The 16,465-nt window shown below is 43.1% G+C and overlaps 1 protein-coding gene across 3 annotated transcripts in view; it reads right to left on the bottom strand.

The window, feature by feature from the left end:
- Positions 1–15,581, bottom strand: part of LOC105931188 (enhancer of polycomb homolog 1) — a 36,805-nt gene extending 21,224 nt beyond the window's left edge. For 2 of the 3 annotated variants that reach the window (XM_021320140.2, XM_012869764.3), the window contains exons 1-5: positions 9,233–9,734; positions 2,272–2,431; positions 1,475–1,620; positions 847–1,053; positions 606–754 (exon numbers count right to left, since the gene is read on the bottom strand). In XM_021320140.2, the coding sequence (XP_021175815.2) occupies positions 606–754; positions 847–1,053; positions 1,475–1,620; positions 2,272–2,431; positions 9,233–9,385 (815 nt within the window). In that variant the 5' untranslated portion in view covers positions 9,386–9,734. Of the gene's footprint in view, positions 1–605; positions 755–846; positions 1,054–1,474; positions 1,621–2,271; positions 2,432–9,232; positions 9,735–14,595; positions 14,715–15,288 lie in introns of those variants that run through there. The other variant, XM_012869765.3, reaches the window with a different exon arrangement.
- Positions 15,582–16,465: the final 884 nt, after the last annotated feature.

The raw sequence follows: 16,465 nt of genomic DNA, 5'->3' as shown, positions 1-16,465 counted from the left end.
GCGTCCTCACACTTTTAAATCCCGTTCTAACATTTTCAGCCTTCAAACTTTGAGAATTTATGGCAGAAAAACCCTGCAGTCGTCGGGCTTTAAATATGGAAATGCTAAAACAAAGATGGTGGAGCAGACGGAGAGGCAGATGGAAGAACATGAAAAGGGAGGGTCAGACGGACAAACAGGGAAACCTTTCGATTAAAAAAGGTTGGATCCAAACAGATGGATGGAGAAATGGACTTGATGCATGAAGAGAGAAACAGACGAAGAGAAGAAAGAAAAGGATGGATGGATGGAGAACCAGGCAAAAAGACAGAAACAGACGGGATGAAAGGATGGATCTGTTAGAGCGGAGAGAATAAAGGTGGATATTACAAATGTTCACTCTTGGTTCTTTTTTCCACGTTCCTGCAGATCTGGACCCTTTTTCCAGAAGCCTGCAGGTCTAACCAGAACCACTGCTGCATAGCGGGGGATTTTAGAAGAACTGAGGCCCAAAACAAACCTGTTGGCCTTCAGGCAGCCCGTTAGAGCACGGCTTCCCCGTGTGTCTCAGGAAAAAGAGGCGTGTAATTTCACACACACACCCCCTGCAGCCCGCCTCCTCTCACCGTTTCTCCACCACCTCCAGCGTGAGGTGCAGCAGCTCCCTCTTGACCTTCTCCCTCTTCTTGATCATCTCCAAGATGGTGACGGCGCGGCTCAGGTCCCTGCGCAGCTTCAGCATCTTCTCGTACGACGCCTCGTCGTTCTTTCGGTTCTGAACAGAGGAAAGCGACGAGCGTTAGCCGAGCCAGCCAGCCGCCGCCCCGTTTGTGGCGCCCAGGTTGCACACCCCGGCGGCGGTCCTACCTTCCTGGTCTGCATCTTTTCCGTCCGCCGGCGGAAGGCCACGTAGGGGTCGCTGGTGCTGGAGCCGTCCCTCTTCTCCTGCTTGACGGTGGGGATGAGCGAGCCGCTCTTGCAGGTTTTCCTCTTGCGGCTCCAGTAGTCGAACACCTCCTTGATCAGGTCGTCGTCCTCCTTCAGCAGCAGCTTGGCCTCCTGCAGACTGACCAGCTGCAGGGGAGGGGGGGGGAGGGGGGGGAACAGGTGATGAGGCTCAGATTGGAGTCATTAAACAGCCTTCAGGCTTTCAGTCACAGCAGCCAATCAACGGCCTTAAACTACTTCTGTAAACTGTCCTGCATACAGACTTTATACATCTAAAAATATGTTTATTTATCAAGAAAACACTCTATATGCTTTTAGGATCGTTTTAATGTTATATTGCAGCCAAAATAGTACGATAAATGAGTGCAGGTAATGGTAGAAAAGGTGAAATAAGCTCATTATTTGAGACCCTGGGTGGACGAGGCCGTCCCTACATCACGTTTAATTGGCCGTTAGTGAGCGGCGACCAGCAGAGCCGCCTGGTTGTCAGCACAGCTGCAGAGCCAGATGTGCCGTGAACGCGGCTGCTCCTCCAGGAGACGGTTACCTGCTGTCCGCTGCCCTTCTCCAGTCGGTCTATCATTTCTTCAAACTGCAGCGGCGTGATTTCCATTTTCTTCTTCAGCTTATTCACAAAGGTCTCGTCCTCCGTGTCCAGGTCGTAGTCTGGCAGCTCCGTGTCCAGACTGAAAGCTGGAGGACGGAGAGAAACACAGGGCCCGACGTTACGAGGCGATAGAAATTATCAGATTTGAAATGAAAACAGACGAATTAATGCCCTGAAATAAAACTACATAATTGGTCAAATTCCCAACTTTTCTAGCCCTTCTGGTTTGTTTGTATTATTAAGCACAAAAACTAATTTAAGAAGATTTATAGTAGATATTTCTGGAGTTTCTTCAGGGTTCAAATATAGAATCTGAGAGAAAGATGGAAGCAGTTTGAGGGACAGACGGAGGAGTGAAAAGGACGGACAGAAAGGGAAAAGATGCACAAACAGAGAACAGGTACATAGATGGATGGATGGATGGAGAGGAAAACGGACGGTGGACGTGGAATATTTAAGCAGAAAGTAGAGATGAACTGATGAGGGACAGACTGATGGACAGAGGGCCAGGCAGGGGAGGGACACATGGGGGAAGGACCAGTGGACAACATCTGGACGGACGAGGAACAAATAGATGGACAGACGGATGAAGAACAGGATCCAGAATAAAGCCCCCCAATAATAACTCTATATAGCTCCTCATGCAGCAGGAGAAGCTATGAACAAACGAGCGGTGTGGACAGAGGGGTGTGGACAGAGGGAAGGGGACAGAGGGGCGGGGCCCGCCCGCTACTCACGCTGTATGTGAATAAGCTGCTTTGGCATTTTGAAGTCCCCGGGGTAGAGCAGCTCGTAGTGCGGGATGTTGCGCTCCGCCTCGGGGACCGGGATGACCATGCTGTCCCGCTTCTCCCCGTAGACCTGCTGCGCCGAGATGGCTCGCTGGAGGTGGTGCTCCTGGAAGAGACGGAGGAGGAGGAGGAGGCGTTAGAAACATGGAGGTTTTACAGACCAGCACAGCGACCAGCGTTTGGTTTTACTTCCATGTGTGGATCATCTAAGCATCTGATTAAAGTCAGAAGCACACGCAGCCTATAGTGAGCTCCGTGCAGCAAACGGCCGACGCTTTAAGCCCGTCCTGCACCGACGCGTCATCGCACGGAGCTCCTACTCCCTTTACCCGCCGTTCACAGCTCTGGTTCTTAAATGTAGCTCGGCAGTAAGCTAAGGTACCACTTTAAAGCCGCAGCGGTTTCCCATCGCCTGCGAAGCGGCTCCAACGGTTGGTTTGGGCGTCATCAAGAAAATCAGGTTTAAGGAGAATCAGTAAATACTGAGAGTTTTGATCTGAGATAATAATTTACGGCCCGTTTCATGACGACGGTTCACGTCAGCTTCTGGAGTAAAATAAGGGAAACATGCTAACCATGTGTGGCTCTGAGTTAGAAAACTGACATTATTGCTGAAGGTTTTAATAAAGATATCAGTTAAGATGAATTTTCTGGCATCAACACACCCTCGCTGACCCCTCTAAGGTCACAGAGAAATCAGCCAATCACACGGCAGGACCTTCATGCACCTGGTTGAGGTGGAGACGGTTTCCTGAAGAGCGTCAGGACGGGGCTTTAAACATGGCGTGAGGCATTTTACGGCAGTTTTCAGAGAAAACGGTCTGAAAACCCATCGACTGAGCAGCGGCTGGTTCATGACGGAGGGGAACGGACAGACGGGTTTACTGTCACGCATCAGGCAGCAGCGGCGTTGACAACAGCGATTCCAGGAGCGTAGGGGCCAGGAAGAGGAAACTCTGACCTTACAGACTGGAGTAATGCTGCCTGGTCTGATGAGCCTGGATGGTTTTCACACCACACTCTGTCCAGCGAGCTTTTTATCAGCACAGGTGATTCATTTTACTGCTTACTGGACTAAAATAACCATCGTGACTAGGCTCTGGATCAGTAAAATCACTAGAAACAAACATCTGGCAGGCTCACGCAGGCGAAGCAGTGACATATTCTCCCAGCGGTTTGAGAAACATGCCGACGTGTGTTTACCAAACAGGGTCAGAAAACCTGAAGGACAACAGACTTTCTAAACGATGTTTCCGCTGACCTCACAGTTCAACGTGGACCTGAACGCTGCGGGTTGAGGCTTGAACGGCTCATTTAAAGAGAAACCGGCCCGTTGTTTTAGGTTTCTGCAGAGAGAACTGCTCGGCCCAACCTTCCTCTGACCTCACACACATCCTGCTCTTTCCCCAGCTTTGATCCTCGCCGCCACGCTTCCCAGCCCGGGGATTTCCTCTGCCAGCTGTAGATTAGGGCCTTTTGTGAACGCTGTGTGTGTGTGTGTGTGTGTGTGTGTATATGTGTGTGGACCGAGGCGGGTTGTTTTAGAAGCTCCTGCTGCAAAGCTTCAAGGTTTACATTTACATCCACGGGTCACGGCTCCTACCTGCACGACTTTTAAAAGAACCACCAACAGACGATTAAACGGATTGTTCTCCATTATTATGCAACCATCCATCTTATAAGCAAATGAAAACACGCCACCCAACTCTGCAACAGCATCGCCCAGCTCTACATGTTACTGTTAAACGTGAAGCTACAGTCCAGAACCGACTGGGACACATTGTTAGTTTCCAGCCTTAGAGGAAATGTTTGCAGCTCTGCAGCCTGCAGGTTAGAGCCGCGCCGAATGTTTTCACAACACAGGCCTGAAAAACAAGCAGCCCAGTTAGAAGAACTAAAAACAACTAGGATCATTTTTCTTCTTTCTACGAAGGAGATGGAAAAAGTCCAATGGATGCTTTCGTTCCTCCAGAACAAATAAATACTGACGCGTATCAATAGTCTCTTCTCAGATGTCCATATTAACCACTATGGCTCAGATTTTACTATACCAAATTCGATTAATCAATTTTTTCCCCTCCTTTTAGTTACACAAAAAGAAATTATTTTAAAAACTGGTTTTTCTGTCAAGCATTTCGTCTGGGAGTTTACCTGAATTCAAACGCAACTAAATCCAAGCTGTGAAACATGATTGAAAAACAAGATGGCGGCCCTACCGTGGTAAACAATGAAAATATATTTGGTATTACACAACGAGCGAAGAACAGGCTTCACTTCACATGTGGAACTTCTAACTAAAATAAAAAGTAAATAGTATCTCGTCTTATAGTAAAAAAAAAAAGTTTCATGTTTCCCGTATATTTCCCTTAAAATATACTCACCACTGCACGCTGCTGGGTGCATTGGCAAAATAAAATCCTGATTTTCCAAAAGTTAAATCTTTAAAAATTGTAAATTCAAATCAATCGATTAAACCGATTTACCCCTCAGCCCCAAACTTACCGAACATTTAAAGAACTGCTGATCGTTGTAATCTTTCTAATCAAAGTTTTTCCCAGTAGGAGGTGAAACAGCCTGTTACTTTAGTTTTCTCTGCATATAGACACAGAGGCTGGAAAAATGATCAATTTCCCCACATGAAACGTTGCTGGTAGTAACTACATCCAAGGAAGATAGACGAGTTAAAGGGTACAGAAGAAGAAGAAGCAGCAGCAGAAATGTTTCAAGATCACGCCAACCAGAGGAGGGCGAGAAGTCGTCAGTGAATCAATGCAGAAACCTGGAATATTAATCCATCAGCAATTCCCCCTGTTGATGGTTTAGAAGAAGGTATCTTTCTTCCTGCAGCACGGTACCGATTCAACACAAGCCCAAACCCGACTGGTACCAGATGCCAGAACCCAGCAGGCGGTAGCTGAACTTCTCTCTGGTCTATCACAGAAACGTAGAACCACTGAAGCACGGCTGGTCTGCTGCTCTAGAACCACTGAGACAAACATTTGTGGGGCTTCGCACAACAAGTATTTACGGTGGTGCCTGACCGCATCGAGGAATTACTGACGGCACCGATGACCCGGCCTGGAAGTCGATCAGATCCCAGGATGACGAACGGGGTTCCCACGTGTTTCCAGACTCAGGGTTCTCTCGTTTTAAACCCACTTTTAAGTGTAAATGGATAAAAGTCTAAAACTATAAAAGATAGAAGGACGAGATGATGATGTTGGAATGATGCCGGAACAGATGAGGGATAAACTAATGGACGGGTGCTGGGACAGAGGAATAAATGGACATGTGTTAAATAATGTACAGATAGACCAATGATGGATGGATGGATGGCAGGAAGGAGCAGAGGGTTGGACGGAGGGATGAAGAGCTGGACGTAAGGCTGAATAGACGGACATAAAGACATTAATAAGAAGCGATGCTGAAGAACTAGTCCATGCATTTGTTACTTCAAGGCTGGACTATTGTAATTCTTTACTATCAGGAAATCCACAAAATGCAGTTCAAAATCTGATCCAAAATGCTGCAGCAAGAGTTCTGATGAAAATCAACAAGAGGGATCATATGTCTCCCATTTTAGCTTCCCTTCATTGGCTTCCTGTTAAATCAAGAATAGAATTTAAAATTCTCCTAACGTATAAAGCCCTTAATAATCAAGCTCCATCATATATCAGAGCTCTGATTACCCCGTATGTTCCTAACAGAGCACTTCGCTCTCAGACTGCAGGTCTGCTGGTGGTTCCTAGAGTCTCTAAAAGTAGAATGGGAGGCAGATCCTTTAGCTATCAGGCTCCTCTCCTGTGGAACCAACTCCCAGTTTTGGTCCGGGAGGCAGACACCCCGTCTACTTTTAAAACTAGGCTTAAAACTTACTTTAGTGAACTAAATCAACCACTATAATAAATAAAATGCAGATAAAGCACAACAGAAGCAAAGAAAAACAAAAACCAGGACGGGACATTTAAATATTTCATGAAGTCGGACCTACAACCCTGATCCAACCAGTCCTAAGTGCAGCATAGTCTTCCCTTAATGGCTTTCCCTTTTAGTCAGTTAATATAGTTCCTAAATGGTCTAAATAGAGGCTCACATGTGGTCATTTATCTGTCTGAGAATAGAAGCGGCGCTGCTGCTGGGGAGGATGTGGGTCAGGGAGCCGAGCCATGCCTTGTAGTAAAACTGTCCTCTTTATCTCCTCTGTCACACCGTTACGTAACCACACCGCGTGGATGTGTACAGTAGGTGGGAGAGGGCCAGCGCGGGGGTGAGACGGGGTTCCTGCTGACTCGGCACTGTGTCAGTGTTTTCCTGGTGTTTCCGTCTGCTGCGGCATCCCAGAGGAGAGGCCACCGAGCGCCGAGTGTAAACAGCAGGAAACCTTTGCCAGCCGCTCAGAGCGTAATGACTGGGTTCCTACAGATGCACGACGTCTACGTTCCAGGCCCTCCAGGCTAAGCTTTACAGTTTTTCCCCCAAACATTCAGGACACGTGAGTATATATAAAAAAACATTCATCTTAGTAAGTTTTATCTGTTTTTACACAACACATGGAACAACGCTGCCCAAACCGGTTTATGACTGCGTGGAGGTGTTGGCAAAGGGTCCTTTAATCATTTGGACTGATTCAGAGCAGCTTAACGTAAAACTGTGGTTAAGATGATGTAATAAATATAGATTATTTTGTGGCTAAAAAACTAAAAACTAATTCTGCTTATTATTTTTTTGGGGTCTGGTCAAACAATCCAACATCAAGTTTAGAACTTAGATCTTAAGCTGCCTTGAGGTAAAAAAAAAAAAAGAAACACTGATGCCAATTTAGATTTTTGAAAATACGCAGACTTATCTTTTGGTCCGTAAACAAAATGTTGGAGAAAAACAAAAAAGCCCTTGTATGCATCTGACTTGAAAATAAGGATATAATTAGGTTCAATACTTGGAAAGACCAAGTAACAGAACGAGATTAGACGATACACTTCAATAAGCGTATTTAAAAACCTCATCAGTGTGACGGCATCAACACAAACACTGAAAAATAATGAGCCTTTTCTTTAAAAAGCAAAAAACCCAAACGTTTATATTGCAGCAGAGATAATCCCTGTTAGTGATTCTGATACCGAGACATCAGACACAATATGCAATAAAATAATAAACCACGTCTTTCTGTGTCGTAAAGAAAGGCTTTTTACCCAGCAGAGCAGCAGTGTGCAGCAAATGTGGAGGGCAGGGACAACATTAACGTATTAATAAAATAAAGAACTGAAAAGCTATTTGAATGCAAATTTCTGATGCCAACAACATGTTCGGCTTGTCTAGTCTCACTACAGTAGATGGCCCTACCGGACACAAACGATGCACAGATGGTTATATTGCTTCCAAGTACGTTCACATCAATCATGCCAGCGATACATTTGGCCAGTTGGATGAACTCCAAGCGCTCAATTTCCATGTATATTTAGTGGCTGACATGCGAGAAGTCATAAAAAAAAATACATAAAAAAAAACAACAACCCACTAACGATTGAAACAAACAAAACTAAAAAAAAAGTCAGGAAAATATCGGTTAATCAAAACAGTCATGGCAATATTCTGCAACATCACTGCAATATACCATTACGCTGGTTAAGATTCTCAGTCATCCAGGTCATGATCATTCCCAAAAAAAGTCCAGTTTTGTTTTTTTTTACTTTTAAATTTGAATATACTGAGACAACCCTAGAAGCAATAATTAATTTATTTTTTTAACTTCTGTATCACAGCTGGGACGATATTGTTTGGCTGCACTTTCCACTGCTACAGCAACTCTTAAATCATACTTAGAGCTTGTTATCAGTAAGTTTTTTTTTTGGAAAATATGTTCAGCCAAATGATCTGACCCGCAAAAGTTAAAATATAAAAACATAATGTGTTTAAAACGTAAATCCAGGTGTTTAAGCTTTATCAAAACTATTACAGGTATACGGGCTTAGTAAACTAAACTATTACAGGCATACAAGCTTAGTAAAATCTCCAGAAATACTTTACTTGCAGCTGACAATAGGTAGCAAGTAACATCCAGTTGAAACAGCTATTCAACCATCACAATAATCTGGCTATTTAATAAACAGATCACCATTTTTACGCATAGTGATGAATCAACACATGGCATCTTCAAATAAAACCGATTTAGCTCTGAGTGAAACGTGCAAAAAAAAAGAAAAAAAGAAAAAATACAAGTCGCAATCGCCATCATCATAAGAATCTTATTCTGCATACAAGCTTTTATAAAAATCAACAAATACACTTTGAAGCCACCCTACCGAAGCGCCATGCACCCGGTGAACAAGATGCCCCGCATAAAAGCAGCAGAAATGATAAATACCAGCCCACCGTGGTTGCCACGGAGATAGCACGTTAGCTCTACGTCAACCGTAACTTTAAAGATGAGATTTCTGCGAGTGCTATCCGCCCAGCACAGCACACATGGCGCAGGCTGCGAGTGTCAACACACCAATTCCTGGCTGTCAAACCGAGCCGGGGGCTCGCTGTCTCCCCCTGCCGTTCGCGCGGCGGAACCGCACGCCGAGTCGAGGCCTCTGCCCGCCTTTAGCAAAGAGAAAGTCAACAAAATGGTGGCGCCGACACGAGTCACGTGACTTCTTTGTGCATTCGCGCGCCGCTCGCAGCGCGGAGGACGGTTAAAACACGGTTTTTCGGTAAAACGCCACAACACGGCGACGTTACGATCCCACCGGTGTAAGCAGGGTTTGGCTAAATAAAACGCCCGTCGAGATCTGTCGTGCGCACGAAACGGCAGCAATGGCGGCCATTTTGCACCAGCTTGCGCAGGTAACATTGTGCCGCCGAAAAAAAAAAAACACCGTCAAAGAAATCCAGCAGCGGCCGAGCGCTTATTAAAATAACATACCGATTCCTCCTCCTTTTCCATCCCCGTTGGCATCTGCGGCACCGCCCGGTTGATGGAGGCATATTCGTGCAGGTCGGGCAAATCCTCGCAGCGGAAGACGGGCAGGGGCTTACCAGCATCCAACGCCCGCGCCCGAAACGACAGTTTACTCATTTCTTATAATAAAAGACGCAGCATAAATCTCTGGGAACTGCCTGGAGTAACAGCACGTCTGCTTCGAGTTCTCATTGAGGAATCCGTCGCGGTCTCTTTTAGGGTCGCTCTGAGGGGCAGGCTTCGGCTCCGGTTAGCAGCGCGAACAGAGCCGGGCAGGCCCGGGTCTCAGTCGCCGTCTGTCGGTCTCTCTCGCTCCTGCGCTCCGCTGTTCCTGCCCGGTTCAATACGCCATGGCCAACATGGCGGACATTACAAACTCATGCAGCTCAGCGCTCGCTCCAAGCGGCCCAGCCCCCTTTGGTCACACAAACAGCCATTCCCACGCAGCTTCGCACGCGTGCGCGCTCGCGAAACGCTTTGGGGTGCGAGGGAACAAGGAAGGGGGGGAGGAGGAGGAGGAATGATGCTAGGACGCTAGGCTAGATGCCGAGAATGGGTTCGGAACTTCCAGCTTCCGGGCTCGGGACGTTATGCAGTTTTGTACCAGGTTGCTGCTAGAGTTTAATTTAAAAATATATTCAAATAAATAAATAAATTAACGAATAACAAAATCCCCGCCGTATTATTGCACAAAACTGAATATAATAATTTAAAACCCTACATACTATAGGTTGAAATACACGTAAACCTTAATAAATCTGGCATTATAAAGTATTAATTCGGTTATAGTATTTTTACATTATGAAAATAGACGACACCTATCAGTTCAAGTGACTCACATGATTAGCAAATGTCGCCACCATGTGGCGATAAACATGTTCACAACAACAAGATTCAACTGCTCCAATAGCAATGGACGCACTGACTTAATTCAAATGAAACAGAACACAAAAATAACTGTGGAAAATTTATACTCAGTAATTTATCATATTCTATATTTAGTAGGAGGAATGTAAAGTGAAGATTTGAAAAGGTTTAGGAATCCCTTAAATCATCCGTCCATACTCTTCCAAGATGAAAATTAGCTTTAATATTCAGTCGCTTTTTAAAATGTATAAACAGATCACTTCACTATTAATGCATGGCCAATACTTGTGAAATGATTATGCTTTATATATAGAACTACATGGAAATAATGACTAAAAAAAATGCTTTTAAAGGGAAAAGTGGGAAACAAGTTCATGTGAATTCCTGTTATAAAATGACCCAACAATGTACCTGGAGATCAGTGTGTCACACTGATTAAACCAAGGTTACCACCTAAATCACAAGGATTTAAAAAAAAAAAGTTATTCAGAAAAATGAGGAAAAATCTTGGGGAAGACAAGTGACCGGATGAAATTTTTGCCAAACCTCAAGGGAATCACAACTTGTTTTTCCAGGGTAAAATACCAAAATCCTTATGGCATATCATGCTGCATGTGAATGGGAAGCAGCCTGGGGTCCGTTCTTCGTACGTCGCTAACTCAGTTAGCAGGATTTCATTGTTGACGATTTGGCATGATCTTGGATCGTTTGGTTCTTCGAAAGACTTCCTGCACTTGTTGTCATAGCAACAAGTGCGCCAGCTTGAGCCTGCTCCAGAGCAGGCTTATTTCATGTAAACAAGATTAGATCACGGCTGTATAAGCGGAGGAGATGGAGAAGTCTGCCGTAGCTATGTCCATTTTTACGACAGCAACCTGTTGCGGAAGGTGCAAGAATAATTTGCAGAGTTTTTCGAATTAATCGCGTATTGCGCAATAGACAGGATCCTTTAGAGCAGACAGTGTAGAGATTTTTCTTGGTGGCTGTTATAAACAGACAAACACATCATTTAACAGTGGCTTTTAAAGAGGAAAAAGTGGTGTTGGAGCCATAAATCTAAAATTTTAAGTTATTTGTATGGTGGTTTGCTTTTTATTTTTATCCTATTCAGTAAGAAGATTTGTTCAGGCTATTTTATTGTGAAGTTTAGTTTACTTTGAAAGGCTTGCTTCCTGTCGAGCCGTATATTGTATTAGAAAAAACTATGGTTGGATTATCTAGACACGGAGCAATACAGTTTTACCATGTAAACTGTGGATGACTTGGAAAAGGAAGATTTTCATTTTTTATGGATAAAGATTGTTTTTTTTTTTTGTTAAAATTCCCAGTTTGCACGTGTCCTTTACTTCCCGTATCTAAGGAATGACACTGAAATGTGGATCTCTTGACATAACAAGTGCCTTTTTAAAATACAGTATAATAATTAAAGGCTACCATTTTGTAGAATATTCTTGTATTTCACTTTTACTTGTCCCCATGTTCTAGTGGGTCCCGTGGAGGCTCTGATATAAAAGAACAAATAATATCAAATTATTAAAATGCAAAAATTCATACTGTAGAAAGTGATAGAAACATCTACCATGGACAGTATTTACACATTAATTTGTCTGCTGCTTTTTGCCAGCCCTCTCTCCTGGCTTTAACAGATTTTTAGGTGTTTTAATTAATGACTCAAATTTGGCATAACCTTCCATTAAAAGCTCTTGTTCTGCTTGGGAGAAAAACTGTGGGCGTTCTTTGGCCATGCTGAACAGCCAATAGCAGCGCTGCTGATCATTGTTTCTACTATCGATACATTTCCCCTTTTAAACAAACGCATGAACGCGCAGTTGTCTCAGATAACTCAATCCAGTGATACTAATCATAAACAACAGGTGTGTTCGAAGAACCCAATTAGCCGGATCATGATTAGCCAGATGAAATCATCTTGGATGTCTCATTTGATCTTGGATGTTTTAAGCAACGTACGAAGAACGGACCCCTGATCTCTACAGAGGGACAACATTGATGTACACAGACAAACGTGTGGCTCGGCATCAGAGAAGTTTCTTTTTTGTCGCAGCACCGGTACGAATGAAAGCGCTATTAACCTGGAACCAGAAAAAAAAGTCACTCAGTAACCTGTTTTCTGTTGCAAGTCTTCAGACACTTCTGGTACTGGCCAGCAGCTAAAGGTTATTTTGGTATTCGACTTCTCCGACAACAGTTTTCCAGTTAGAAAAATTAGTACTGGAGTCTGAAGATCTGTAAATTCCCACTGTCATACTTTCCTACAGTAGACAAATATTTTCTTAGATCTGATTTCAAATATAACGCCAAAGAAGCCTGAACTGAATTATTATACAGATTCTTTAAAACCTGTATGGATTTGTCAAAAAAAACGTATGTTTTCAAGCTTTATTTGGCATGAAGACTACCTTCGATCTATTTAAGCATGAAAGAGACCATCCTTGGAAGTTTACCTTTAATTCTTCTTCACCTGTCTCTCTTGGGCACAAACAAAAATGCTTTATTAGGCTGCGCTCACACCAGCCCTGTTAGATTGAAGGGTAGCTCGTTTGCTCAGCAAGTCTGGTTCAAATGTTTTGTTTAGCTCAGGATTAGCATTGTGAATGGGTTGAAATACATACATTCCATGCTCATTCCATGTTCTTTAAAATGAACTTTGGTTCTTAACTCAGATAAAATGTTACTTCATCAAATATTGTATTATTTAACGTGCCCTCGGACTCCAGTGCAGGTTAAAGAAGCGACCCGGTCCGCTAAAAAAACACGGTGCAAATGCAGGAGGACTTCAGGGCAGAGCGCTGTGGGAACAACCAGGGGAAACAAATCCTGATTATAATCTGAGAGCAGACGCGTTAAAAACTCTGACTGAAACATGGTTTGAAGGCATATGAAAAGGTACTAAGTTCTCACAAGAGCAATTACATTTTCAAGCTAATCAGCAGGAAAATTGAGGTGGTGAAGAATGCGGCAACTCCAAACAATGGGCTTCATAAGTAGAGATCTAAAGTTGATGTGAACGATCGCAGTTTGGAAAACTTGGAGAATTTGTCTGTGTAAGAAGGGACCGGCCTCCTGGGATTGAATTAGGAGCTGGCTGTAGGCCAGGGCGATCCGCTTGGCCCCAGTAATAATAACCATGATCAAACATGGAGTTTTATTTCTATTGCATATAAAAAAAAGTGCAATTTCTACTTAATTTAATCCTACTTGGAACGCTTTTGGTCAAAAAAAAAAAAAAAAAAAAGCTGATTTGTCACAGCTAAACTCGATTTAATATATTGGAAGAATGATTTAAATCCTTTTGGTAATTTAATGTAACCTAAAACAAATGAGTCCATAAGTTATTTAAACTACTTAATAAGTTTGGTTTGTTACTAGTTCTATGTTAAAACTGTCCTAGTGTCACAGCGTTCGACGTGTGTTGCTGTTTGGATTTACACGCTTAATTTGCACATTTTGCTTTGTACGATTTTCATTCAAGTTTTGTATAATACATAAAAGCCATTTGTGTCCAAACCTCTCCTTCACTGGCCGTTGGAAGAAGGAGTTTGCAGCTGGGTCGGTGATCAGTTCCCACTCCCCGACGCTGCTGGGGTTCTTGCTACGGTGCTCACAGACCATAGAGACAATAATGTCCACACAACCTTCTGTCGAACGTTGCAGTAATTAAAAAAAGAAACGTTTTGTACAACAAGTCAATACCAAAAGTTTTGAAACAGCAGTTTCTGTATTCGACTTCATTAATCGTAACTAAATGTTGCAGCCCTGGTTTGCGTTCTTTGTATTATATCTGAAAGAAGACTCCACTGGTGCATTTCTCTTCTTTGATCACCGTGGAGGAGACTGGTCACCTTGTTAAAATGTGCAAACTTTTCAGCACGTCACAGCGGACAAAATAAAACTGAAATAGTGCCCAGACCCAACACTGGATCGTGTATCGAGGTGGTCTTACTTAGTTGCTTCACATTTTAAAAAGGGCAACTTGTGGCAAACTACCTCATTGTAATACCCATGTAATTACCGTTGTATATTAGTTGACTTTTCCTGGCAGTGGAGCATTTCATGGATTTTCAGAGATGGAAAAGTATTCTCTTAAATCTCCTAATTACGGCTAGTCGAGTCTTGTGGCCTGTTATGATCCGGATTAAACCAATAAAAAAAAAAAAACTATGAATAGCCTCCCCTATTTCAAACCCCTTACATAACCCCCATTTCTATTACAGTTAATTAGCTTAAATCTTTAGCTAATATAGCTGGTTAGAAGAGACCCAAATGTGTAAACAGCATAAAAAGAGAAAAGAAAAACATGCTGTGTGCAAGAAACAGCGCTCTTGAGTGCAACATAAATAAAAAAAACAGCGTACAGACTGAGAATAAAGTCACCAGTAACTGACTTTTGCTCACTTTTGGTCATATTACACAACACTGGTCTGATTCAAAATGCAAATAACCTGCAGGAGAGGCTCGGGATTCCCATGGGGGACGTGCAGGTCCAGGTGTATAAGGCAGACCTAGTAATCATCATCTGTTTGGAAGCAGCATCCTTCCTTCTAAAGTCAATAACGGAGGCCTGTTAAGAAAAAAAAGAGACACATCACATAAAAGATAACATATTTAAATGTAACATGTTGTCAAATTCAATTATAAATATATTTTATAGGTCAGAGAATGCAATTCATTTTCTAAAATCTTATTCAGGCCCTGTGCATAGCTTTATACCGGCACGATCACAAGCATTTGAACAGCTTTAACAACAGTGCAACAAGTTTTGCTGTAATAAAAATGAGAATTAAACGGAGAAGTGACATTAAATTAGAGGACAACAGCAAAAAAAAAAAAAAAAAAAGAAAAAAAAGTGAACCAACGTTAGTTTTACTAAACGCGAATGTCGGATGTACATCACCAGGAGGTCGATTGTGAGACACTCGCGTTGGAATTAGCGACAGTTTAGACCCACAACGATTGGCAACAGCTGTGTTTGCACAACGGACAGCGACACCGCAGTTAGCTGACACACTGCTGCTAGCTGCCTTAGCTCACTTACCCTGACCCTGAACTCCAAAACTACTGTGTCCGCAGTTAAAACGCACCCGAAAACACACGACGCTCGGACCGAACCGCCGCAAAGCAGAGTTTCAACTCACCCACAGCGACGGAGACCGAAAGGAGGCATGCTGACGATGGCACTTCCACTGGTTGTCATGCTAGCCCGAATGCTAACGCTGGTTAGCTCCCCCTGGGACGCCTGAATAGAAGACACTTTCAGCTGTTTTATCTTTGAAAGTGCCGTTTCCTTAGCCCGGCAGGTCCCTGACCAAGACATATTGTGGCAAACAAAACTATATCGGGTCTCTGGAGGAAAATGAAGATAGTTATTGATATTTTTTTCGAGGAGGTGGGGGGGAAAAAAAAGATCCAAACTGACCAAGAAGCCACTTTGGAGACGAATTGTGATTGGACGAGAGCTTCCACCAATCACCTGTGGAGAACTGTAGTGGAACGTGAGCTGATTGGTTCCTCTCTCCTTGCCAGTTTCAATAATAATAATAATAATAATAATAATAATAATAATAATAATAATAATAATAATAATATTGATGATGATAATAATAATAATAACAACAATAATAATAATAATTATTATTATTATTAATATTACATGGTTATTTATTATATAATGACATTATCAACACTAGAATAACTACACAATTGTCTGGTTATTGGCAATAGTAATAACAATAAATATTATAACAATAGTTATAATATTTAATAGACTCATGAAAATTTATAGCCAAAATAACTAATATTAAAAAGAAACTTCCAGCTGTATAATATTAATTTTAGCAGCATGGGGTACAACAAGCTGCATAGCTTTTTTTGCAAGAGGCTTTTAGTTATGTAACCCTCGCTGCCCTTCATGCTTCATCCCTGCCCCTTCAGATGAGTCCTGTTGCAGGGCAGGGTTGCCCCTGCTGCTTCCTCTGATGCTGTTCTGACTGCACCACACGTTTTCCTTTTTTTTTTTCTTTTTTTTTGTTGTTTGGTTTTTCACGCTCAGACACAGCTGAAAGAGAATGCTGCATTGTGTTGGCATTCAGCGTCTGCAAAGCTTTACTTCCTCCTCCCATCAGCCCCCTTGACGATAAAGCTGCATGCACGCCTCGCCAAAGAAAGACTCCGAGATAAGAAATATTATGGAGGGAGGTTTGCTCAGCCCTCACAGCGAGGTCATCAGCAGCTATCTCTCTTTTGAAGAAAGCGTTTATGTTGACACGGTTAAGCCCACTGCAATGGGAACGTGCTTTCCGTGCACTCCCTGGC

Source organism: Fundulus heteroclitus, chromosome 21 (assembly GCF_011125445.2).
Source record: "Fundulus heteroclitus isolate FHET01 chromosome 21, MU-UCD_Fhet_4.1, whole genome shotgun sequence".
Lineage (NCBI taxonomy): Eukaryota > Metazoa > Chordata > Actinopteri > Cyprinodontiformes > Fundulidae > Fundulus > Fundulus heteroclitus.
This window is presented reverse-complemented; position numbering and strand designations above follow the sequence as displayed.